The following is a 27,283-nucleotide window of genomic DNA, read 5'->3' on the forward strand; positions in this document are numbered from 1 at the left end:
TTAACATTACAGCATTTTCCCAGCTGAGACTCAGGTTAGCCAGTGCTTATAGAATCATTGATGGACAATGCAACACCTTGAATGACAGGGGACACGAGATCCGACATCAACAGAAGGTCTTCCACTTTATCACTCTGTCAGGCTCCAAGACATTTGGTGCCAATACCGAATTGGATCCGACATGTTGTACAGCTGGTGTCAGAGACGACCTAACTGTTCAGATCAGATTCGGCACATTGAGGCAGAACTCCTCAGCAGTACTGATGGGTGACCAGAACATTGACTCACAGAGGTGGGATTCCTGACATTGTGTTTATGATCAAATATGTCATGTGTATGGATATTTCGTGAATGGATCACTGACTCGCATGTCAGATCTAGCCTTGCTCCAAGGCTGTAACAAATGTTTTATTTGGGATAATACTTTCTTAGTAAAGTACAGATTCTCGTACTTTTTTGGGTTGAGTCCCGTCCGGGATTCGAACCCACACTTGCCAGAGTGAGGCTCAACCCCAAAAAGTACAAGAATCCGTACTTTACTAAGAAAGTGTTATCCCAAATATAACATTTGTTACATTTGACCACTTTCTAAATGGCATTGTGTATCCAAGGCTGTAGTTAATCATAAGTCCGTGGGTATATAGTACTTCTATCCTCATAACAGACAAGTCCAGATAAGCGGACAACTTGTTCTTATAATGAATTGGTAGTCAGGGAAACTGTCAGTATTCCTGATACTTTAACTGCCCTTAAACGATCTACAAATGCATTTCTAACAGTAAGTGAGTGAGTATGGGTTTATGCCACTTTTAGCAATATCCCTGCAATAGTACAGCATGGGGACTCAAGAAATAGGCTTCACACATTGTACCCATGTGGAGAAAATCAAACACAGGCCTTCGTAGTGATGAGTGAACGCTTTAACCACTTGTCCACCCATGTCTATTTGTACAAAAATATAATTGTAAAATGTCATGTTTTGAAGAAATAATCTTATTTAATTACATACATAAATGCTGTTCTGAAGAAATAATCATATTTAATTACATGTATGAACGTGATTTATTGTAATCATATTGTATTTGCTGTCAGCTTTTGACTTGAATATCAATAAACTAAGCCGAACACGAATATTTCTAATTCACAACCTACTAAAACATGAATAAATGCAAGCCATCGCTCCAAGACAAGAAAATTGAATACGCCCAAATAAGGCTTCCGGACCAAATGTATCAAATCTCTATAAGAAATTGTACACAGAGACAGTTGAGGTTATGTGAAAGTTTACACCACAAAAAGCACAAACATAATTCCCAGCACACCATAAAGAACAAATTGAGAGACAATAATTGGATGACGGAGTAATTTCCCTTTCAAATACTGCCGAGTTGACATCGGCAACTTTGTGGCGCTTTGAGCATTGGGCTTCAAACACTCTCCTCCAATTTGTGGTTTTACCGACTTGGCGATCAATCGACCACTTAACATGCTCAATTTGATTCAAATTTGTTTTTCGTCTTGTAACACAGCAGTTCCCAAACCTTACTCAAACGACAATTGATTTGTCAAAATCATTCACAAAACACCCACTATCAGCCATCTGCTGGGTGCAATATGTTTGGATGAAAACAGCGTTTCTTCCATGAGAATCGATGACGGAAGGCAACCGAGATCAATGGTGAGGGAATGTGTTCACATATGTTCCTAACCGATTCCGACAATCAGAGACTTCGAAAAGCAAACCCATTCAAGGAATACAAACCAAGACGAACATTTGATTAAATTTAATTCCTTTGGTCCTTGTTGATGCCTACTATAGTATTTAAGTCAGGGACCCCGTGAGTGAGTGAGTGAGTGAGTTGGGTTTAACGCCGCTTTTAACAGTATTCCAGTTATATCACAGCAAGTCAGCTTAATGTGGGAGGAAAGCCCAAAGTGATGCCGGTCTCAGATGTTTTACCACTTCGGTGACATGCATCAACCAAGTCAGAGAGCCTGACCACCTGATATCGTTAGTCGCCTCTTACGACAAGCATGGTCGCCTTTTACAGCAATCTCAGATTGCTGAAGACCTATTCTACCCCGGATCTTCACGGGCCATTATTTGGAACATTATAAAGCTTTATCAACACACAAACACAGAAGCCATTGTGGCCATCTAATCCCCCATTTATGAAGACTCACAGTTCAGTGGCTGTCTCTGGGATGTTGTCCGGAATCTGGGTCAGGCCCTTGTCCCGACAGTCAATGATGCCCTCAGTACAGGTGCACTCTCGGGGGCACAGGTTCTCGGCCACACAGGCGTGTGGGTGAGGGTTGTCCACGCCCGCTGCAATACACAGGAACATGTATACTTCAAATTCATAGTAAGTATCGTTTTTATAGTTGCAGACAGCTCTAGTCCGACCACAGACCTAATTAATAGTCATGTTCAATTTTTACAAATTGAAAAATGCAAATGAAATAAAACTTTAATTTCATAAATAAATCTAGCTATTTGCAATATTATCAGTTAAATCACCAAGAGTTATTTTTGTAATTTCGTCAATGTTGTGATAAGTTTCCAACGAAATGAATCACAAAGTTCTGTATCAAATCATAAAGCTGAAATTTACCCTCAAGAAACTTGACACTACTGCAGTAACAGAATATTTTGAATAATATTTATTTGAATCAATTCATAACTTCTTGTCACTTTCTAGTGAATGGTATTTGTACATTCCACCAATCGTATTGCAACTTTTTTCATAACGTTCAGAATCTTCCCACAAATACATGAAAGAAATAACTATATGACTGTCGGTCACATGCTAGATTGTGAAATTGTAGCCTCTGCTGTCAAATAAATATCATAAACCTAATATCTTTCTGCAAAACATTAAGCAAGCTATTTCACAATAAGATACATGTTCCATCTGAACTCAGCTGCAACAATCAAAACTAAAATTCCTTCTCAAATAGTTGTCTGTAAAATATGACGAAACCTTAAAGTAGTTGTCTGGAAAATATTACTTAACCTAAAAGTAGTTGTCTGGAAAATATTACTTAACCTAACAGTAGTTGTCTGGAAAATATGACAAATATGGTCTGGACCACATGACCAGACACATGATGATCATCTGCAACACATGGGTTCCATTGCGGCCTTGTTGCAGCCCATCTTAAACTGGTCCCTCTTAACCTTTGAGTAGATGACAAACTGCTTGTGTACCTTGTTTCAAAACACACACAGTAACTGAATATCTCTTGTTTATAGCCCTGCTGCCAAGCATTACTTTAATGGCTGCCATCTTGTTTCAGAGCGATCTCTTATACTTGTTAATGAGCTTCTGTTTTTGGTGCTTGCTTTTTCGTCGACGGAAGTATAATGGATGTTTTTGTACTGAACAAAATAGTAGCTTTACACCTTTTACACCTAGTTGTTTTGGGAACAAATCTAGATTGATTAGTAAATATTTACTGTATTTTGACGCACCATGTAAACAACGATTATCTAGTCTATGTTTAGAGCAGATCTCATTATAGGTTCTCCAGCCCTATTACAGTTCAATATTTTAAGTGTATCAATATTTGTCCTCAAACTGAAGTGTATCAACTTTGTAAAGAGCCTTGATCCAAGGCTGCTCTGAATGGAAAAAACTTGTTATTCCTATTATTGAATCCTTGTAATTAGAACATCTAGATAGATCAATGACAGTCTTTTACAGGACAAACACAAGTAGAAAATGTTCTAATAATTTATTTCAAAAATTTATCCTAAAGTTCAAAAAGAATTTAACCATTAATTTCTTATTTACTAATACCTAAAAACAAATCTAAAGATTGCAGTATATTATTAGTACAAAATAAGCAGAATCTTTAAAAAACAAGTATTCGTCACAGAGTGACGAAATATCCCCCGCCATATACACTATAGTACCAAATATGAAGACAATCCAGCGATTAGTTCTTGAGATATTGTGGCAACACCGTTTTCCAACTCCAAAAACAGATTTGCCTGCTGTGACCTTGAAAATTGGGTCAAGGTCACCAAATCTGACAGGTGTATGCGGTGTCTGTATATACACTATAGTTCCAAATATGAAGACAATCCAGCGATTAGTTCTTGAGATATCGCGGCAACACCGTTTTCTAACTCCAAAAGCAGATTTGCCTGCTGTGACCTTGAAAATGGGGTCAAGGTCACCAAAACCGACTGGTGTCTGCGGTGTCTGTATATACACCATAGTTCCAAATATGAAGACAATCGAGAGGTTTAGTTCTTGAGATATTGTGGCAACACCGTTTTCCAACTCTAAAAGCAGATTTGCCTGCTGTGACCTTGAAAATGGGATCAAGGTCACCAAAACCGACTGGTGTCTGCGGAGTCTGTATATACACTATAGTTCCAAATATGAAGACAATCCAGTGTTTAGTTCTTGAGATATCGCGGCAACACCGTTTTCCAACTCCAAAAGCAGATTTGCCTGCTGTGACCTTGAAAATGGGATCAAGGTCACCAAAACCGACTGGTGTCTGCGGAGTCTGTATATACACTATAGTTCCAAATATGAAGACAATCCAGTGTTTAGCTCTTGAGATATCGCGGCAACACCGTTTTCCAACTCCAAAAGCAGATTTGCCTGCTGTGACCTTGAAAATGGGGTCAAGGTCACCAAAACCGACTGGTGTCTGCGGTGTCTGTATATACACCATAGGTCCAAATATGAAGACAATCCAGTGTTTAGTTCTTGAGATATCGCGGCAACACCGTTTTCCAACTCTAAAAGCAGATTTGTCTGCTGTGACCTTGAAAATGGGATCAAGGTCACCAAAACCGACTGGTGTCTGCGGAGTCTGTATATACACCATAGTTCCAAATATGAAGACAATCCAGTGTTTAGTTCTTGAGATATCGCGGCAACACCGTTTTCCAACTCTAAAAGCAGATTTGTCTGCTGTGACCTTGAAAATGGGATCAAGGTCACCAAAACCGACTGGTGTCTGCGGAGTCTGTATATACACCATAGTTCCAAATATGAAGACAATCCAGTGTTTAGTTCTTCAGATATCGCGGCAACAAACAGGTGGGACGTACGGACGGACGTACGGACAGACGGACGGACGGACGGACGGACGGACGGACGGTCGTGAATACTATATCCCCCGCTTCGCGCTTTCGCGCGGCAGGGGATAATAATGTCTGAATAAACAAACATGAAATACTCATATCCCTGGCGAATATGACATGTCCAGAATACCACATATATGTTAGCAGATTCTGAACGTAGACCTTGATTCTGTTTACTTGTAACTTAATGAAATAATCCCTAAATAAATCAGTCCATTGGTTAATTATTTATGTTTTCATCTTGTCTTGTTCTGACAACAGGAATTCCCATGCTGACTCTCAATAGTGTATTAAAGGAACCCTTGTTAACTTTTTTTGGTTTTACAAGTGCTTCAATGACCCTTCATACTACTCAACCAATAGTCTGTATTATGAAAAGCCCACAAATACACACATATACACTGGATCGGATACACAGGCACATAATGAGAGACATGATCAGACACACAGTCATGATCAGACACAGACACACACACAGGCACAGACACAAATAGACAGACACACCTATATATGATCAGACACAGACACACACACAATCAGACACAGACACAAATAGACAGACACACCTATATATGATCAGACACACACACAATCAGACACACAGACACAAATAGACAGAAACACCTATATATGATCAGACACAGACATGATCAGACACACAGACACAAATAGACAGACACACCTATATATGATCAGACACAGACACGATCAGACACACGGACAAACTGGCACACCCATGCATGACCAGTTACAGAGACACAATCAGACACACAGATACGATCAGACACAGAGACACAAATAGATATACAGGCACACCCATGCATGATCACACACAGACACACACAATCAGACACACAGATACGTTCAGACACACAGACACAAATAGAGACCAATAGTGCACACACATAAATAGACACAGATACACATGATGAGACACACACACACACGCACGCACGCACGCACGCACGCACGCGCACACACGCACGCGCACACACAGGCACACGCACACGATCAAATGACCTATCGATCTCTGAGTCGTGCCAGCAGAACTTCATGACCAAACAACATTACATACAGATTAACACTGCAGTTCCTAAAAGATGAAAATACTTACGAATACACCTGAAGTCCATGTCCTGGAGCTCAGCTATCTCGTTGTTCTTCAAGTGACTCGGAATGGCACACTCGGTGAAGAGAGCCAGAGTTGGGTTTGCTCGCAGCCATCGCGCCAACCACGCCAGGTGACAGTCACACACCAGGCGGTTGTCACTGATCCGTCTGAAACACAGGCAGTGTCACCATGAGGTCTCAATGATGGAGTAATAGTGTTGAGATAGTATTTCCACATCAGTTCTCAGCAAGAGGAAACGTGGCTGGCACAGTGGTCAATACTGCCATTGTTAAGTGAGTGAGTGAGTGAGTGAGTGAGTGAGTGAGTGAGTGCCAGTGTGAGTGAGTGAGTGAGTGCCAGTGTGAGTGAGTGAGTGCCAGTGTGAGTGAGTGAGTGCCAGTGTGAGTGAGTGAGTGCCAGTGTGAGAGAGTGAGTGTCAGTGTGAGTGAGTGAGTGATTGAGTGAGTACCAGTGTGAGTGAGTGAGTGCCAGTGCGAGTGAGTGGTATACCGGTAATATCACACACCTCTAGTTTTATGCTACTTTTAGCAATATTCCAGCAATATCCTGGCAGGGGACACCGGAATGGGCTTCCTGATTTTTGGCGAGATGAGCGTTACACTACTACAGTATCTGCTGGTCTCCGAAATCCCAGAATTGCCTCAACAATAGTCCTCCTCATTAGTGAGTATGGTTTTTCACAGTTTTTAGCAATATTCCAGCAATTTCCCGGTGGGACACCAGAAATGGGCTTCAAACATTGTACCATGTGGGGAATCAAACCCAGGCCTTTGACATGAGGAGTGAATGCTTCACCCACATGGCTACCCCATTACCCCCGTTCCCATTATGAAGAAGCAGAGCTATGGCCTGAGGTGTACACAGTTGCAATACTTGGGGACTAGACATATTCTGGTGGGGGTGTTGATAGTTGTGAGAGAATGACTATTTTTTTCTGTTCCAGCTTTAAAAGTTACATCATATTTTCAGTGAACAGTAATATTTCTTTCCAAAACCTAATGGAAATTATTTATTTCCAGAATCTTCATCTTCTGGAGAAAAAAATATGTAAATAAAAATCCCAGGCACTTTCCAAATATCAACTTGTCCGTGAAGCGTTTTTTTTAACATGGTCTGTGTCTGATTGCAGTGTATTACATCCCATCCGTAATAACTATTGCCCTCTATGTATATATAACAAACACTCTTTGCATTTATCATCAATTCGTAAGTCTGCCAAACATTCCTGCTGACAATCCTACTGAAAGGTATTTGTGTCTACTGATTTCAGATAAACCACCTTACTTCATCTAATTTCACATCTCAGTACCAACAAGCAGTCGCTTCCTTCAACCATGAATGGCTTTACGACTCCAGCAACCCTATGCAAGTACCCACCATCCGAATTCCATTCAGACAAAACCTCCTTCAGTCTGTTAATCCTATATCACTCAGCACATTTCCCAACTCCCACCTCACTGGAACCTCCATACATCATGACACGCAGAGGTCAACTTTTTCTGGCCGGTTTATTCCCACTCAAACAACTCCTGCCACCTTATTTCAGTAACTGTGTTGAAAGCCATTTCTCACCTGGGCAAGTGAGTGTATTGGCTTACAGGTAAGCATATCACCTTCACACGTCAGAATGTTTACGATCCTTGTCTAGACATTATCAGTGTAAACATGCCCAGTCGTATTTTACGGATAAAGTATGGCTACTTTTCCGCTGGTCAGTTTAATGAGTTTATGGTTATGAGGCTGTCCTAGGCATAGGTGCTAAAACATCGTGAATGTGTATCACGGGTTGTGCATTCCTTACAGCCAAAATATTGCATGTCTGGTCGTCTTTAATGGCCGCACTGACTCATGGGAGAAGAATAAGTGTCTACTTGAAATCAAAAGGTCAAATTTCATGCAGTTCACGAGGCGTGTCTGCTACATTTTACATGTACTTGTATATTATGATTGTCTAAGAGGGCAATGAGTGCTTTGCACCAAAAGGGCAAGATATCAGTAACTAGATCCGTGAGAAGATATCGAGAAAATATAACACATCAAGATCAGAGAATAATAAGCTGCAGAAACAAATACCATTTGTAGAAACAGGCAAAACAGCACTGAAAATTATAAGGACGGATCACTGAAAATCAGTTGTGACAACTGGTGTTCGCGAAAACTCATCTTAAAGTTTATACTGTTCTGAAAACAAGTGCAAAAAAATTAAACGATGACACAGTAGGCAGTGGAAATGTACTGTAGATGATGGAAATATTGAGATTAACAATAGGGTATTCATGTTGCCCAATGTGGTCAGGTTCCTGTCCTATGTCAGACAATAGGGTCGTGCTGTTTCTATTGCAATGATATTATACTCAGGTCTTATCCAGATCTCAACAGTCGTTCTTGTTGTTTCCATCCCTCTTCTCATCCATCCATTTCCCCATCATTAATTCATCCTCCCTCCCTCCTATATTGTTCATCTTTCCTCTTCCCATCCATCCATCCATCCACCATCCATCCATCCTTAAATTCATCCTCCCTCCTTCCATAATAATATTCATCTTTCCTCTTCCCATCCATCCATCCTTAAATTCATCCTCCCTCCTTCTATAAAATTATTCATCTTTCCTCTTCCCATCCATCCATCCACCATCCATCCTTAAGTTCATCCTCCCTCCGTCTATAAAATTATTCATCTTTCCTCTTCCCATCCATCCATCCACCCATCCTTAAGTTCATCCTCCCTCCTTCCATAATAATATTCATCTTTCCTCTTCCCATCAATCCACCCATCATTAAATTCATCCTCCCTCCTCCCATAATAATATTCATCTTTCCTCTTCCCATCAATCCACCCATCATTAAATTCATCCTCCCTCCTCCCATGAAATTATTCATCTTTCCTCTTCCCATCCATCCGTCCACCATCCATCCATCCTTAAATTCATCCTCCCTCCTCCCATAATATTATTCATCTTTCCTCTTCCCATCCCTCCATATTTAATCCCATTTCTTCAACAGGGTGTTACAATGTGTGTAGCCAGTTTCTAATGTCCCCTCTATGACATGGCAGGACTATTGCCAAAAGTCGAGTAAAACCCTACTCACTACCTCATCTAATACAACAACCAATTCTCCTCCTCACAGCACCATCAACATCAAACAGCTCTACTTCACCTCCTCATCACAGCCACCAAGCAAAGAGGTCAACATCAAGAACACCCCCATGCACAAAGTCATTCTCATCATGCCATACCTTCTCTCCCAACTTCTTATCAGACCAACAGATAAGAGCACTCATTATTGACAAGTTAATGGACACTTCAGGCCCAAGGGTGGCATCATCTGTACAAATCCCTGCTATATCAGCCCTCCAGATACCATTGGCCGTCTGCCTGTACGTCCTAAGAGCTGATGGTCACCATGATGGAAACAAATGGCTGAGAATCCTTTAATCCTAGAAGCATGTGAATCATCTGTAATGACCAACCGATACAGATCCTGCTGAAAGATGATATTCCTTAATTACGGCACCCTTGACTACCCAGCGGTCAACTATCTGGACATGTAGAGCCTGTGGCTTCTTGGGGTGACAAAACCATACAACTCCTTAGTTTACGATAATAGATATCTGAAACATAAGTTGTCGTTTTGTATAGGTGAAGAGCTAACATGTTCGCTCCTGGATCTGATTGCTCCGCACCTTATAGATCTGATTGCACACTGGTGATATATCATGGAACACTTCCAAGGCATGCCAAAAGCATGTTTATCAATACGGACAATATTAGGATGTTAGCATGTGGTTTGTCTTGAGACAAGGTGGATCTTCTAATCATTGACTCATGACCTTTGTCTCAAAGATTATAGAGTGTGTGAGTGATATGGATTTAACATCTCTTGGAACAGTACTTCAGTTACGTTAGTGAATATTGTTCGAGGAAAACCCCATGTGATGTAACAGGCATATACCTCATAGGTTTAGCCAGGCAAGTCGCCATCAGCCCAAAGTTATAAATGAAGTAACATGAATTTGGAACCCATGACCACTGGATCCTGGACTAGCAAAGGGACAACACTCTGCACAACTAAGTGTCATCCTGAGTGAGTGTTGAGTTATGCAGGACCATAGAGAACACCATACAAGAATCATTAACTTATTGCACAAAAAACACCCATGTCGGGCAGATTACAACAATTTGGTTGATAGAAACTAGTATGCACATAGACTTACATACTGACATCCTAATGACCCATTTCTTACAAAACCCTGACAATTAGATTCAATTTATTGTCACAAACAGACTTAACTTGAAAAGAAATCACTCCATGAAATGTTCAGTGGCTCTTGGAATGTAGCCGAATAGGTAGACTTTGTTCTATCTAATACTTGGGAGGACATTCTGTCATAGTGAGCGAAATGTTCCTTTGCCTGATATTGTGAACCCTCTGGTGGTTATATTTTTGGACAATATGTCCATTTCAGAAGTGCAGCTACCATTAAAGACAAGCCAACTCTCTACCTTCAAAAGACATAACATTTATATTGAGGTTGTCCACCACCAGTCATTCTAATGGTCTGAGTCAGACAAATAACGCCAAGCTAAATATGAAATTCCAAGCATGAGCACAAGAAGAGAGTGAACTGCATGACCTTGTTTAATAGCTATTGTTGCTGCCTTATGTATCACCACAAACCTGGTGCAAGTCTATCTGCCTATACATCTCTGATACCACCTTCTCAGCCCCTTCTCCACCTGGCATCTCACACATGGGATGTTGTACTCCTTGACTCCACGACCATCACAGATCACACCAGTCACAGGTCACCTGACAGTTGAAACTTTCCGACCCTGGTCGGGTGCCATCTTTCCCCTGTGGCATGACTGGTTGCGTGTCTAGCACCATTGCCCTTGGGCGGGGACACTTGACTGGTCCCGTGGGACCCCAGACAAAGGTCACATCTGGGTGGTAGACTACACAATTTAACCCCTATGTTATCCTTGGTAATATGTCAATGAGGTGTGTTTGGGTTTGTGACCACTGTAGTGTGGGTATGTGAGGTGTTTATTGTTTGAAGAACCCCGGGAGACGGAATTATTTCTGGCGCTATGTGGAGGTGGTGAATACACAGAATATCAACCACTTGGTGGGGAGTTATGATTAATATTCATACCAGGAATTATGAAGTAACACCTTCTCCTGGAATCCCCAGAATTCCACCTAGACCATACCTGAGTTTCCGTTCATTCCATCACAAGCATTATTGTAGAATACGCTACTGACAAGGTTAGTTCACATGAGAATACCTACTCTCCATGGGTGTGACATGGGTGTGACATGGGTGTGATATTCTATTGTAGAACACTCACATGACAGACACGCTATTATTTTCGTCTTAACACAAGTTTGATAATGATAATGAAAAGTCGTACAGTCACATGAAACTATTACCAGGAATTCTTACCTTTAAATATATTTTCATGTTGATTTATGCTTCAACCACTTCAATTCCGTGCCTACTCGCACATTGGCCAAAAATGGTCATCACCTCAAAGGTGCCAAGAAGTAAACTGCTGGGCAAAAGTAAGTATTCACTAAATTCACACTTCACTCTGCTCAATCTGTGTACTGTGAATTTTGACCCCCATGTTCCTTGAGAACTGTTGATATGATGCATGTGATATCGCCTATGATGCTCGTATCAAATACATCACCATTGAATAACCATTTCTTGTTTGTTTCATTTCTAGCCACCATCATACATGGGTGTATGCTTTCTTTTATCGACAGTTTAGTTGGTTTGTCATTAATATGGTCTAGTTCCATATGAGCCTAATGACAGAAAGCACAGTTCATGGACTAAAACAGACATTTTGTCCCAGAAATAAAGTTATCTTATTTAAAAATATATATCTACAAAATAAAAAAATAAAAATAAAAATGGCGCCCAGAACAATCATTAATTTTAGGAGCTAGAGCCGAGGCAATCTAGACTTGCCAAATCATACTAGACTTGAGTTGGTCTCCTTTTTAAAAAAAATTCTCTAGGATTAGGAAGACTAGAGCTACAACAGAGAGAGTGTTGCATGTCAGGATCTTATTCCTCATGGTGTGGAGTCTTCGCTGATCCTGATAGGACCCCTGAACACAAACGGGGATCACCTTTCAGTCAAGGAAAGACAATGTGCTTCTCAATGAACTACAGGTTGTAAGGTGATACAGTGCTGGCAACAGTTCCTGTATCAATGGCTCTAAGCTCTTTACCTTCCCTCTAGACCAACAAAATACTCAAAGAGTGAGTGAGCTTGGTTTTAGCGCCACTCATAACACTATTCCAGTTATATCACAGTGTGCCAGCTTAATGTGGGAGGAAAGCCCAAAGTGATGCAGGTCTCAGACGTTTACCACTTTGGTGAAACTCACGAGCACGGGTACGGTGCTGACAAACCTAGAAACACAATCGGGGCAAACCAGGATTCAATCCCACAATCATACGTTTCTGACATAGCCAAGGGACGCAACTCTGCACAGTGAATTGCGGTGCCTTAGACGACTGTGCCACCCATGCCACCTTCCATGGTCAAATAGTTGGAATATTTCTCAGTGTGGCATTCAACAACAAACAAACAAACAAATAGGTTTTCCAACTACCACAATACCACTAAAAAAGTTAAAAATCCCCAGAGTGTTCCCTACGTGGCCAGCATGTGTGTGGCATGACCCCTTGATTTATTACTTGTTGGCTGTCCACATGTAGTTAGGTGCGGTCACACGTCACAATGTAATGGCATGTAATCTGCACAGAATACTCCTGAACACCCATCTTGCATTGTAATAATGTAACAGGACGGGTTGCTGGGAAGGTCATGTTATGACCATTGCACGGGAATTTGTCATCATGACAAGAGGATTTCTATTGTGGGGAATAAAATGTTAATGGTGAAATTGCATTGTTGGGAAATTATTGCTGTTGTCTCGGATACAATGATGCAGCTATCACTTGGGCAAAAATCAGCTTGCTATTATACTACAGAATGTAGAGCATCCTTAACAGCGTAACTGATACATAGTATCATATGTTTACATACATACTTGTTTTAAGTGTTTTTGGCTCTTTCTTCAAATTTTTGTGTCAAACTCAATTGCACTGAGAATGTTCTGAGGCATGAGAATCATTTGGGAGCAAAAAGTATACCCTGAGAAAAAAATAAAAAAACTTTGTAGAAGAGCTAGTGTTTGAGCAATAAATTACACAAAGATTCATGATCTAAAAGCTACTTGATTCAATCTATGAAATTTTCAGTGATTTGTCCAATCAACAAAAGCACTGACTGGCACTTGTAAAGTTTATCACAGTACAACTTCCTGGTCCTTAAGCAACTCGGTTTGAATCAATGTCACCATTTAAGAAAATACACACTGTACCAATGAATGGCTTGGTGAATTGTTTCAGAAAATACATTGCCTGCCAAAAGTTACACTGAAATTCTTACACAATAAAATTAAGAATAACACATCTTTCAGTGTCATGGCAACAAAACAAAACAGGGACACAATTACAACAATAGCTGTTGTTTTCCGACACAACACACGGCCATATTGGTCGCCATCTGTTTATGTCATTGACCACCAGATCGCACACCTTCCTGGCAGAGAGGTTCTTTGGCCGTCATCGACCCAGTTTTTTTAACAAAGTTTTTTTTATGACACACACTGAACTGCTGACAATCAACTTTTGTTTCACATGAACAATGTTGACAAAAACATGTTTAAAATCGCGTTTTTGTAAATGATCCTGTCATCTGTGTGGTGATTGGTCCCACCCCAGGGAGTCTGACTTGTTGGATGTCAAAGATTTGTTGTTTTTTAAGTGCCAGTGTCAATTTGTATTTTAAACCCTACAATGTTAATTGTACTCTGTCAGCATGTCCCCAGCCACACTGACATGACACTTTCACCTGAACAGCTGTAACAGCTGCTGATGTTGCTTAGTAAAATTTATTCCTGTGTACATTCGACACTGATCAGTGCTGAAAGTGGGGCAGTGGTGTGACACTAGTGCGGATTCTGTGTGATTGACAGTCCACAGTATTACCAAGCTTTCAGTTTTCAGTTCTATAGGATGCAGTAACAAACATTTTCACACCAAACCTTTTCTTTCAAGTTTTAATGATGAGCCTGTCCTGAATTTTACAAAAGTATTTACTGTCACTTGTGGTCAAGAGTTAGACATGCATTTGGTAGTTGTAAAAAGTAGTTTGGAGTTGCTGGAAATGGATGTGACCACTGTTTTAACATATACATATGTATATATTTTTTCATATCAACACTGAAATAAAAGGGTTGGTACATATCACTGTATTCCAATTGCAGAGATTGATGCTCATGATGTCAATCACTGGATTGTCTGGTCCAGACCCGATTATTGACAGACCACCATCATAAAGCCGGAATATTACAAAGAATGGCACTAAACAACAAACAATCGATACGATTGAGCCCAGAAACTCCAGCCTATTTCCGCAAGGGTGGAAACTGGATTTTCAAAGTCAGTTTAGGCCCTTGCCTTGGGAAGATGGTCCTTTCATCACTGAGGAAAGTATTAAAACAAAATCCAGTCACGAAATATTAAACCAAATCATGCTCGCATCACACTCCCGAAAACAAAGTATTCTGAACAAATCTTCACTGACAACATTCTGAAACTTTCCCAACTTGTGAATCCCCGTTTGCTGGTTGCACAAAGCAGTTGCTATATCCGCACTAGTTCCCCAATTAGCCCCGGCACTGATCCACGGAGACGTGAAGATGTTTTCAACATGGCAACACCTTGCATGCCGCTGATCTATACAGTGATGTAAGACTGGTAATCACGGAATACACGGGTAGGATTTCCTGTCAGTCAAAGCTGATGATTGCAACGCTTACATCTGCAGATGTCAGGAAGGAGGCCCCGTTTTTATATTCAGTGAATATGGTAAATAATTATTGAAAGTGGACTTACTTGAAAGGAGCTAACTTGGTGATTAATGACTGTATCTGAGTACAGGTCTATCTGTCCCAGCAGATTTGATGAAGGCAGAGCCAATATACAGGTATATGATCCTAGCTAAAGGTTAGGACTGTTTTGGGATGCTGCACCATCTTGTTTTAACCTGATCCTATATTGTGAAATTTTCATTTTCATGACTAAGATTGAAAATTTATGTGTAAGTTGAAAAATTATGAATGTATGAGGCATATGCATGAATATTCCAGGTTGGGAGAGTGAGTGAGTGGGTTAATGATGCTTGTATCATCATTTCAGCTAGATTATGTTATTTTGGCTAAATTAATACTGGATCGTTTGTTTGTTTGATTGTTTGTTTGTTTGTTGTTTAACACTGCACTCAGCAGTTTTCCAGCGATATGACGGAGGTCTGTAAATAATCGTCTCTGGACCAGACAGTCCAGTGATTGACATCATGAGCATCAATCCACGCAATTGGGATACAATGACATGCATCAACCAAGTTTGTGAGCCTGACCACCCAATCCCGTAAGTCACCTTTTACGGCAAGCATGGGTTGCTGAAGATCTATTCTAACCAGGATCTTCACTGGTTAATTGATATTGGAAGAAAGCCTTAAGTTGTTTGTATCAATATTCCGGGTTGGGAGAGTAAGTGAGTTGGGTTAACATTGCTTGTATCATTATTTCAGTTAATTGGTGGTATTTTGGCTTAATAAATCTGGGAATACAGGGATGTGTATTAATATTCAGGGAGAGAGAGAGTGGGAGAGAGAGAGAGAGGGAGGGGAGAGGATGTACTTATCTCACAGCATTTCATCTCTGTGGAGGAGGAAAGCTGAACGTGAAACAATTTGTATATGTTTTCCACAAACCACCAAGGATCATAGTCCGGTGAATCTGGGATTCAAACCCAGGACTTCCAGGATCCTGTGTCACAAAGTGATCACAGCACTACGTTTATCACAAGTCTTTGTGAAAGTAAGGGATCTTCACACTGCAGCTGTTGCTAAATTAATAACTAGGAGTGAAGACAGTCAGAGTTCTATGATCACTGAAGAGATGCTGCAACTATTCCAAGGTTGAAGGATGCTAAAGACAAAAATCTGTCCTGAACTTAAACTACATCCTTGAAACATATCACCCCTTTGTAAAAGGACCGCCTCCGCGGTCTTGTGGTAGAGCGTCCGCCCGGAGAGCAGAAGGTCTCGGGGTTCGATCCCTGGCCGTGTCATACAAAAAGACGTTAAAAGATTGTACTTGTTGTTACCATGTCTGGCGCTGGGCATTAAGGGGCTAAAGCAAGGACTGGTCGGCTCGGAGTCAGTATACTGTGTCTGAGTGGGGTATTCATGTTAAACTGCGGCATGGTATCTCAGTGACCTAGCACTATAAAGTGGCATCAGTCCGGACTAGTACAAGCAGCCACACACACACAAACACATGCATGCACGTCGGTGCAATAATCTTGGATGCGACGTTAAACCCAATTTCACCTCACCTCACCTTTGTAAAAGTGTCCATGGGAAGGTTTGAAATATCTGAAATATTTCAACACTTTGTTTAGGACTCATAGGAATTGCTGTCTCTAAGTGTTTACCATCCATAATCATCGGCCTGTCTGAGCCAGAATTGACCTTGTGAAGTTGATCAAAGTGAAAAAGTTTGGATGATTAAGCCAATTTATCTCTCGACTTCATATCACTGACAAGGCAGATGTCAGACAACCTTGAAGCTCTCTCTCTCCTTTAGGTAGACTGGATAAATCTGAGGAAAGGTTATGTAAGGTATTACACCATGACCTCAACACAAGATTGGCATTTGCTTACAGAAGATAAGGTTTGCAGGGGTTAAGGCTTAACATATGGGTCTTAGTCCCGGACTGTTCTCTTCCATTGGGATTAAAATGGGACTTCAAAAATGAACGCCTCATGCAGCATTTAGGAAGATTTTTTACCAAAGGTTGAAGTATGGTTGAAGTTGAGAAGTACTGTTTTCTGAGGGTATCAGAAAAGTCCCAAAAGGAAAAGGTGAGAAGGGGATGTTTTTCCGCGGATTCTCCGATGACCTCCTCGCATGCACATATGGCAACGCTTGTTACAGGATAGGTTGAACTTCCTAGGATGAATTTCATGACCAATTTGCTGTGTTTATTTTATCTGGAGGTAGTAGCAGCCTTGCTTTAACATGAGGGAGGGAAGGAGGGAGGGAGGGAGGGAGGGAGGAAAAAGGCTGGTGTTCTCTAATGAGAGTGTTAAAGCTATCTACCGCCCCTCGATACCACTGTCACACGCTACTGTGCAGCAAATGCTCCCCCAGCCAGGTGCAAGTGGATGTTTTTAACGTCTGCTTCTGAATGCAATGTAAGCAGCCATGTTGGATCTTCTCTCCTGATCATCCAGAACCCATTAATCAACAAGACACAGAGTTATCTCCCTTTGTTGAAAGGATCGTGTTTTTTCGGAGATTGTGATGTGTTTTATGCAGTGTACGCCGGCAAATGTTTGGAGAAATGTCGAATAATCTAACACCTATGAAAACATAACTTTTTTATTTCTTTGAATTTCTTTTTTTATTTGTAGTTTTTGGCTTTGTTTACTTCTGATACCATTCTTAAATGCTACACATCAATACAATTAATCAGACTTGCCAGAGGGAAATACAGTTCCACAACATAAAAGGGAGAAATGTTCTTGTAGCTTGTTTGACAGAAGTCTCTGGCAGAAACAACATTTCAACACAAGACACAAAAACAAAACATCTGGAATCTGAACTTTACAATGCACTTTTTTAAGAGTCGGTGCTATCTCGGAGGCCTACTAAAGATCGCCAGACGTCACTCTGGAGACCCACAGCTGAATGCTAGTGGAATTTTGTTCTGTGGATTGCCAATATGGTTCCATTTATCAAATGTCCAACAATTTGTCGGAACTACTCTTTCCAAATACAACCTTCTCTAATGAAGTCCGAAAGCTCTACTACAATTTAATATCCATGTTTCAAAACAAGTGAGTTCAGGCCACATGAAGCTCACGTTAGCATTTCCTGTACCACACAGCATTGTTGATGTTATGCAGATATCACAGCCTATCACAACTGACATCATTATCATGATCTTCCTCCTCCTCATCATAATCATCACAATCATGATCTTCATCATCATCATGATCTTCATCACAATCATGATCTTCATCATCATCATGATCTTCATCACAATCATGATCTTCATCATCATCATGATCTTCATCACAATCATGATCTTCATCATCATCATGATCTTCATCACAATCATGATCTTCATCATCATCCGGGTAGCCTAGTGGTTAAAGCGTTCGCTTGTCACGAGGAATATCTGGGTTCCATTCCTGACATGGGTACAATGTGTGAAGCCCATTTCTGGTGTCCCCCACCATGATATTGCTGGAATATTGCTTAAAAACGGCGTAAAACCATACTCACTCTCTCTCTCTCATCACCATCATCACAATCATGATCCTCTTCCTCCTCCTCATCATCATCATCATCACAACAGCAAAACTAACAAATGATTCCAGAAGTAAGAATGTTATACTTACAGGACTCGTAGCTTGGTCATTCCTTGGAACATATCCTTCGGCAGTGTTGTGATGTTGTTATTACTTAGTGTTCTGGAACAACAATAGGTCATGATATACTTTCTTACAAACTTAAAAAGTTGACAGAATGATTGCTGATGGTAAACAAAATATCACTCTTGTGTCTTTTGATATAAAATTTATCAACACTTTTTGATAAAAGTTTCAAAACAAGACACTCAGGTGAGATTCTTTATCTATCGCCACTGTATACTTTCCAACTGCCATGATATAACTGTCCAAATGTTATGATATACCCTCGTACTGACAAGATATACTTGCCTATTGCTATGATATACTTTAATACAACTTTTATATGCATTTCTCTTGCAATGATATCCATTCATACTGGCATGAAATACTTGCCCTTTGCCGTGATATATTTTAATACTGACATATATCATAATTCGGCCATGATACACTTAGATACTGCCATGATATACTTGCCTTTTGCCATGATTTACTTTAATACTGCCATGATATACTTTAATACTGCCATGATATACTTTAAGACTGCCATGATATACATTAATACTGCCATGATATACTTTATAATTGCCATGATCACGATGATATACTTTTATACTGCCATGATATACTTTAATACTGCCATGATATACTTTAATACTGCCATGATACACATTCCTACTGCCATGAGATGGTATACATGTCTGAAGCCAGGATACACTTTCCAACTGCCAACTGCAGGATAATCTAACTCTATACATTTCCATTTTTATTTTTGTCAATCTGTCCAGGAGTTTTTTGAACTGAAAGCTATGCAAAAAAATACTTCAACCAAGTTGTCAGTCTACAGAACAAGCTGAATGTTGACACAGAGAAATGTTGCAGATTCTGATAGTTGTGTATTGATGTTCCTGCTGGGTAAATCTCGGGGAATCTTCTAGACGCTGACATCCCCATCTGCATATATTGATAAAGGTGGAGCTGTTGTTGTAAATACCTAATCTCTTCCCCCACTCACTGTTATGACAGATGTGTCTATATCTGTCTGGGTATTATCCCCATATCACATGGGCAATAACTGTATTAACTCATAGACGCCCTTGATGGAGGCAATATCCATGCCGTGAGACCGCTCCTGTGCTTTCAACGTATTATTATTGATTTTAAGATGGGTTAGTGGGATGAACCTATCTTTAGAAACATATTCCATATCTACCTTGGAATTATGTCTAAATTACATAATTACATTTCAAGGAAAGTTGTAATGTATTTTATGGGAAACAGATGAGAAGTGCCTTTTTTTCAATACGTCTCAATTTTTTTGCCTTGAGGAACTATTGGTTAGTCTAGTGTTAAAGTGTTTGCTCCTCACAATGTAGACGTAGGTTTGAATCCCAATATGGGTACAGTGCAGGAAGCTCATTCTTGAAGTACAGTGCCACAATATGTCTGGACTAGAGTTGGTACTGTAAAACCGGACTCACTCATTCTTTCCTTGATTGAATATTTTAAGCTAAATGTTAATATATATGAACTGCCGGACAAGAGAGAGACCATTGAAATTTAACAATTCCAAATGTTTAAAATCTTTGAAAGGCATTCAAAAGTGAAAGACATTAGGAATAGAAATTTCAATAAATTTCTCTCCCTTAATTACAAAAGTTACCTAACGTTACTAGGCTCAAAACAGTCGTCAAAACACTGCAATCTTAAGGTCCAAAACACATCTATGTACTCTTTTCAAATACATCACCATCGATTAACCATTTCTTGTCTGTTTCATTTTTCACCATCACACAATGGTGTATACTTTCTTTTTCATGGCAGTATATAAGGAGGATTTCATAGGAAGTTATGCTGAGGCCTCATTGCGGAGAAATATACCGTTAGCCAAAATTATTCCTGATTATTCATTCTTAATATCTCCATTCTATCAGAACAAATACCTTGGAACCATTCCCCACCATAGATTCATTTCAGAAACTGATGTCGCCATCTCAATCTTATCACTAAGTTAGCCCAGTGTAGCTCATGAGCTTGAAATCAACAAGCCTGATTCTCCTGAATGAGAGTTGGCACAGATCTACATTCAAAATGCACATATATTCTAAAGAAATGGGAGTTTAAAACGAACCAGAAAACTGTAAAGTTTTTGTGTTGAAGATGTCATTCTGAATGAGTGGGAGTGAAATCCTAATGCTACTGGGCTTTCCCACTTGTATTTTAGACAAGTTGAGAGTTAGTGAAATCAATGCTTATTTCAACCACATAAGAACTGTGGGACTTGATTGGACGTTTATTTCAGTGCTGTGTCATTCAAACCAGATTCAACCTGAAGCCATGGTGGTGAATTGGTCCATGATATTTATCATAGTAAAGATATGCCCCTCTACTTTTGATATTTTAATGATACACAAAAATGATGCTCACAATATGTCAAGTGTTTATTTAAATAGTGAGTGAGTTGGGTTTAACGCTGCTTTTAACAGTATTCCAGTTATATCGCAGATCGTCGGCTTAATGTGGGAGGAAAGCCCAGAGTGATGAAGGTCTCAGACGTTTACCACTTCGGTAAAACCCATGAGCACGGGTATGGTGCTGACAGACCTAAAAACATAATCAGGGAGGACTGGGATTCGAACCCACAATCATATGTTTCTGGCGTGTCCAAGGGATGCAACTCTGCACCGCGAATTGCGGTGCCTTAGACGACTGGGCCACCCGTACCCCCATATATTTAAAGAGAATGACATGGCAGATTATCCCTATCAAAAGTAGAGTAGCATATAATCCACAGGAAAATCAATAATGAGCCAAAATATGCAGTTAAGGATTCAAATGACCTAAACAATCAACTTAACCATCTTAATACCTGTGAACTTGCTTGGCCTTGCTTATCTGTCAGGGGGCAATAACAGGAATTGGCCATCATAATAACTGCTAATATCACGCTCCATCACACATGTGATAAGTCCCATATACCATGGGTCACTGCCTCCAACCAATGACAGGTTATGTAAAACAGAAGATCGGTGAATTCCACTGCTTTATTTGAATGTTAAATGCTGGTGTAAGCCGCTAGAGATTTGCTGGGACACTTAAAGACGACTTATTGAAATGATTCATGTTTGTTGATATAGGAGTGTATCCAGTGTAGATACCAGAGGGTGTTTACAACTGTCATTAAACTGGATACATGCTGAGTGGGTGATATCCATGAAAAGTTCCCTTGAGTGTGTTTATTACTAAATACTTAAAGCTGTGACTATTCAAATACCAGGACGGATACACACTGGGTGGGTGATATCCATGAAAAGTTCCCTTGAGTGTGTTTATTACTAAATACTTAAAGCTGTGACTATTCAAATACCAGGACGGATACACACTGGGTGGGTGATATCCATGAAAAGTTCCCTTGAGTGTGTTTATTACTAAATACTTAAAGCTGTGACTATTCAAATACCAGGACGGATACACACTGGGTGGGTGATATCCATGAAAAGTTCCCTTGAGTGTGTTTATTACTAAATACTTAAAGCTGTGACTATTCAAATACCAGGACGGATACACGCTGGGTGGGTGATATCATTCCATGAAATATTCCCTTTAAGTGTTTTCATTGTGAAATATTCAAAGCTGTGACAATTCTAATGACAGCAGTGATAGTCACCTGATGAGTGGTATACTAAGGAAGCATGTAAGAAATATTCACAATTCCTGTTTCAAGCTACTTTCAGTAAACCTATCAATAAAATACATGACGTTTTAACAAATAATATATTCACTGCATTACCAAATAAACTGTCGTTAAGGTACATGAAAAATCTCATACCAAATACATGTTTCTTTCTTTAGCCATTCCTTTATTTCTTGGTAGTATAATATTTCCAAGATTCTTCTTGAGAACATTCATAACCTTATGCTTTGGCTGACTTTCAACATACGCTGACACTTGAACTGTGGCCGTGTCTTATGTCATAAATGTGTCACAGCTTTGTGTGTCAGTGCTATAAATGCCCTCAAGGATAATCCCCAGCATAGATACACATCTTACGGATTAACTTGGATTAAGGAGAGGCTAAACTGACATTAGCAGGGATGAACTGCAACCATAAGTATTTCTGCTGAAGTCAGCTTAATCAACCCACAATAAAAACAGGAGTGTCAGCAATATTACTTCCTAGAGTTATCAGCCCATGATGGCCAATACTGGATGTCAAACAGATTCCAAATTTCTTGGTTTAATGTTTTCCTAAAACTTTATGACCGTTACCATAGCAGCTCTGACTTATACACATATATTTAATGCACTTACATTTCATTACCCATAAACCCACAAAAAGTATCCTAAGTTTAAACTGGTTCCACTGTTGGTACGCAAAGCAGGCTTACCACTTTTAACCACTGTGAGGTGTTGACCAAAAAAAGTGGTACAAATCTGTACCATATCAGGGTACCATATCCAGTTATAGGTGTATATACGTACTATCATGGTACTTATTAATTACAAATGCAAATAAACATGGAGACATGCATTCACCTCGAAAGTTTGTTTAGAGAAAATTGCTCCGCTAAAGCTAAAAAAATTAAGTCTTGGTTCTCAGGCACCGCCTGCATCATCATAAAGGTCGTCGCATGTTTCGTTTATATTTCCATTTTTAGAAAAAAACATAAAAAATCCTTAAATATTTACAAGTCCAACGCTAGTCAAATACTGTTTGCTAGTATTTTACTCATCCAGGAATACATTTATGTAGGGAGGCCCTTTTCTGATTGATGGTACACAACTGTTTAATTGGTTACATACTAGTTTGAATAAAAAAAAAAGGCACCACCCGCCCCCACAATATTTTTAAAAACCATTGCCTGAGAAACAATTCTTTTATCTTTTAAAGCCTAATGCTTATTTTGTTGAGAACACTTTTACTTGACAAACAAACTTCAAATAGTCTGCTATTTGTTTAGTGTCATCCAATCCCACCCACAAAAATCGGCCGCTGCTTTTCTACTAGTTTAGGTAGACAGGAGCCCAGTCAATCCTACTTCAAGACCATGGCTAGTGACCCTGGTACTCAACACGTCATAGCTCTGAGCACCTTAGCTATAACTATCTTCAGGGATAATCCCCTAACATAAACATACATTTTATAGATTAGATGAGATTAATAGTGGTGAGCCATGAACACGATGTAGCTATCTTGGACTAATGGGAATCCCTTCTATCTTGTAAGCTCTTAATCGTCTCTCTATGATCTACTTAGTTGAAATCAGTAATACTGTACACTACATTGGTATCATGCCATTCACCGGGGCAAATAGCTCACTCCAAAGCTTGTAAACAAAATTGTTGTATATTTTTCTTTATGATCTTTTCATGAGGTATTTACTCTTTTAAATGTAAAAGCCTTCAACAAACGAAGACTTAAGGGGTTTTCTATGTGGCTTCCAATGATAGCTTGGGGGACGAATTGTAAAAATATAAATGTTTTGTGATGGTCATGAAATGAATAGACTTTCACTATGCCTAATTCTTGAAGGGGTGGTGGGGTAGCCTAGTGGTTAAAGTGTTCGCTCGTCACTCTGAAGGCCTGGGTTTGATTCCCACATGGATACAATGTGTGAAGCCCATTTCTGGTGTCTCCCACCGTGATATTGCTGGAATATTGATAAAAGCAGCATAAAATCCAACTCACTCAAAATTATTGGGGAAAATATGCCTGTAATAGAAACTGTGGAGAAAGCCCATAGAGATCAAGGGTCATGAAAAAAATGTACAGGCATTTTTTTATGTGTGAAAAATACTGATCAATAGGTTGTAAAAAAATAAAAGTAAAAAAGACACTTTGATATTTTTTTTAAAAATATCACCAAACGACAGTCACACCCAAATATGGACACATAATGGACCTAAATATGAGGGTGAGGCTCCCCCTAAAAATGTGAAAGAATTTGGGAAGGGTCACATATGAATAATCACACGACCTATAAACTTTTTAAGGATGATCACCATTGCTATCTAATATTCATAAGTAAGTATAACCCTACATAAATTGTACATACCTTTGTAACATGAACCCAGAGTGCCACTTAAGATATTACCCTTTTCTCCAGGAGTATAACATTCCTTTTCTCAAAATGTATACCACACAGACATTTATCACCAAGATACAGATACGATGGCAATATTCACCTCAGCCCTTATAAACCCTGCTTAAATAAACATGGCTTTATCATTGTACAAACTGTTAAAAATGCTTCAGACGCTGGGAGGTTGAAATATGGTTAACTTCCCTCTGTTTGTTGTCCCTCCCATCCCAGGGATGTAAATGGGCTGATTATTTGTATTGTCATACATAACTTTACAATGTAACTTTTTAATGGACAACATTGGGACTTAGGTACTTAACATTAGTATAATGGGTTGATGCTTCTGTGCAATGTACGAGATGAAGACAGTTTGTCACTTCCTGGAAACAATGTCGTAACTCCCGGCTATTTATGATGGGTATATGAGAGTTTATAGTCTCCACACTGTCAGATCTTGTGTAAGGGCATCCATTTTAACGCACATTTCTCTCCCACAAAGTATGTAATATTTCTTTACTTGACCTTTACAGAAAGATGTTAGAATCAATACAAAGCCTTAAATCCTTTAGGTTGCAAAACAAATTTGTAAAGGTCATTCGAAATTTTTTATTTTTCAATAACATATCACTTTTATATATATATTAATAATTCACATTGGCTATTGATTTTGTTAGGGATCATAAATCAATAATAATATGAAGACATTAACAAAATTAACCTTTCTTGTACAAGTCTTATCTGTCTCCCAGAGCCTAAAGAATATATTAAAAAGGAAACCAACTCAAGTCTAGAATGATTTGGCAAGTCTACATTGTCTCTGCCCTGAAATAAAGCCTTGTTCTTGGCTCCATCTGGATTTGACTATTTATTTTGGTGATATATATTTTTAAACTTTATTTCTTGGACTTAATGTTTGTCAAGTACAAGTCTTGTCATATTTAATAACATGAGTGTTTTAGAGTGTATGCCAAATATTCTGCCACAAAAATAACCAGTTCACGGAAGGCATATAAATTACAAACCAAATGAATGATGACATTTGTGCAGGCCTACTTTTGCAAATGTGTATAACAGTTTCACAGTTCGGGGGGGCATGCTTGTCTAGCGGAGGACATATTTATCTACAACATGCCATCCTCCAGATTGACAACATTTTGAAACCGCTGGGTGCAATCCGTGACTGTTTAGGCAGGTGCCCCCAGCAGAGCAGAAGTTCCGCTAGACTTACACAAATCTCTAAGGCAATAATTATAAGCTTAAATCATAAGTTCTAGATTATGAAAATAATAAGAAATTGTCCTGATTAGAGACTGGAGTCCTTAGTTCATATATCTAGACTTGCTTATTAAGAGGATAGAACTACTACACTTCCATGGACTTTTCTTTAAGAAGAGCCTTGGAGCAAGGCTATGGTTCCTTGTCTACAGTTAGTTAATGGAACATCCCTTTAGTTGGAACACCAGGCTATCTGGTGACCACAACATGTACATAGTCAAGCCTCTCGACTCCATCTCAACATCGGATACCAAAACCAGCAGCTTGGGATATTTACTCATCACATAGATTTCATCGGTCACATTCCGGGGAGAGATTGGGAATGTGTGAATTGTTTTGCCTGTAGATGAATTAACTGAATTTTCATGGAAAAAATAGGACAATGCATATTTGTATATAAGAACAACAAAGGTTTGACGCGGAAGAACAAGCACTGAGTGTAATTTGAAGATGCTTGCTCTTGTGTTTGTCATTAACACATTGAGGAGATCGGACTAGCATGATTGGTTCCATACACAGAGATACACACACCTACAGGGTGGACCAACATAGAGTTTATGAAATCTTAATTATTCAATACACCTCTCGCCTCTAAAATGAAAAAAAAAAATTTTCCTGATGCTGATTTTATTTTATTGTGGAAAAGAGTTGTCCGAAGCTGGCTAGACTTGCTTAAATAAGGATCTGCTAGATGGCTAGACTTGCTTAAATAAGGATCTGCTAGATGGCTAGACTTGCTTAAATAAGGATCTGCTAGATGGCTAGACTTGCTTAAATAAGGATCTGCTAGATGGCTAGACTTGCTTAAATAAGGATCTGCTAGATGGCTAGACTTGCTTAAATAAGGATCTGCTAGATGGCTAGACTTGCTTAAATAAGGATCTGCTAGATGGCTAGACGTGCTTAAATAAGGATCTGCTAGATGGCTAGACTTGCTTAAATAAGGATCTGGTAGATGGCTAGATTTGCTTAAATAAGGATCTGGTAGATGGCTAGACTTGCTTAAATAAGGATCTGGTAGATGGCTAGACTTGCTTAAATAAGGATCTGCTAGATGGCTAGACTTGCTTAAATAAGGATCTGCCTAAATAAGAATCTGCTAGA

General features: G+C 39.5%; 1 protein-coding gene across 4 annotated transcripts in view; it reads right to left on the minus strand.

The window, feature by feature from the left end:
* The window catches only part of LOC124142042 (slit homolog 2 protein-like), a 177,078-nt gene that overhangs the window by 54,510 nt on the left and 95,285 nt on the right, over positions 1-27,283 (minus strand). For all 4 annotated transcript variants that reach the window (XM_046510289.2, XM_046510290.2, XM_046510291.2 and 1 more), the window contains exons 7-9: positions 18,812-18,883; positions 6,225-6,388; positions 2,185-2,329 (exon numbers count right to left, since the gene is read on the minus strand). In XM_046510289.2, coding sequence (XP_046366245.1) covers positions 2,185-2,329; positions 6,225-6,388; positions 18,812-18,883 — 381 coding nt within the window. The remainder of the gene's footprint in view (positions 1-2,184; positions 2,330-6,224; positions 6,389-18,811; positions 18,884-27,283) is intronic.

The sequence above is a fragment of the Haliotis rufescens genome, unplaced genomic scaffold, assembly GCF_023055435.1.
Source record: "Haliotis rufescens isolate VD_foot unplaced genomic scaffold, xgHalRufe1.0.p SCAF_81, whole genome shotgun sequence".
Classification (NCBI taxonomy): Eukaryota; Metazoa; Mollusca; class Gastropoda; order Lepetellida; family Haliotidae; genus Haliotis; species Haliotis rufescens.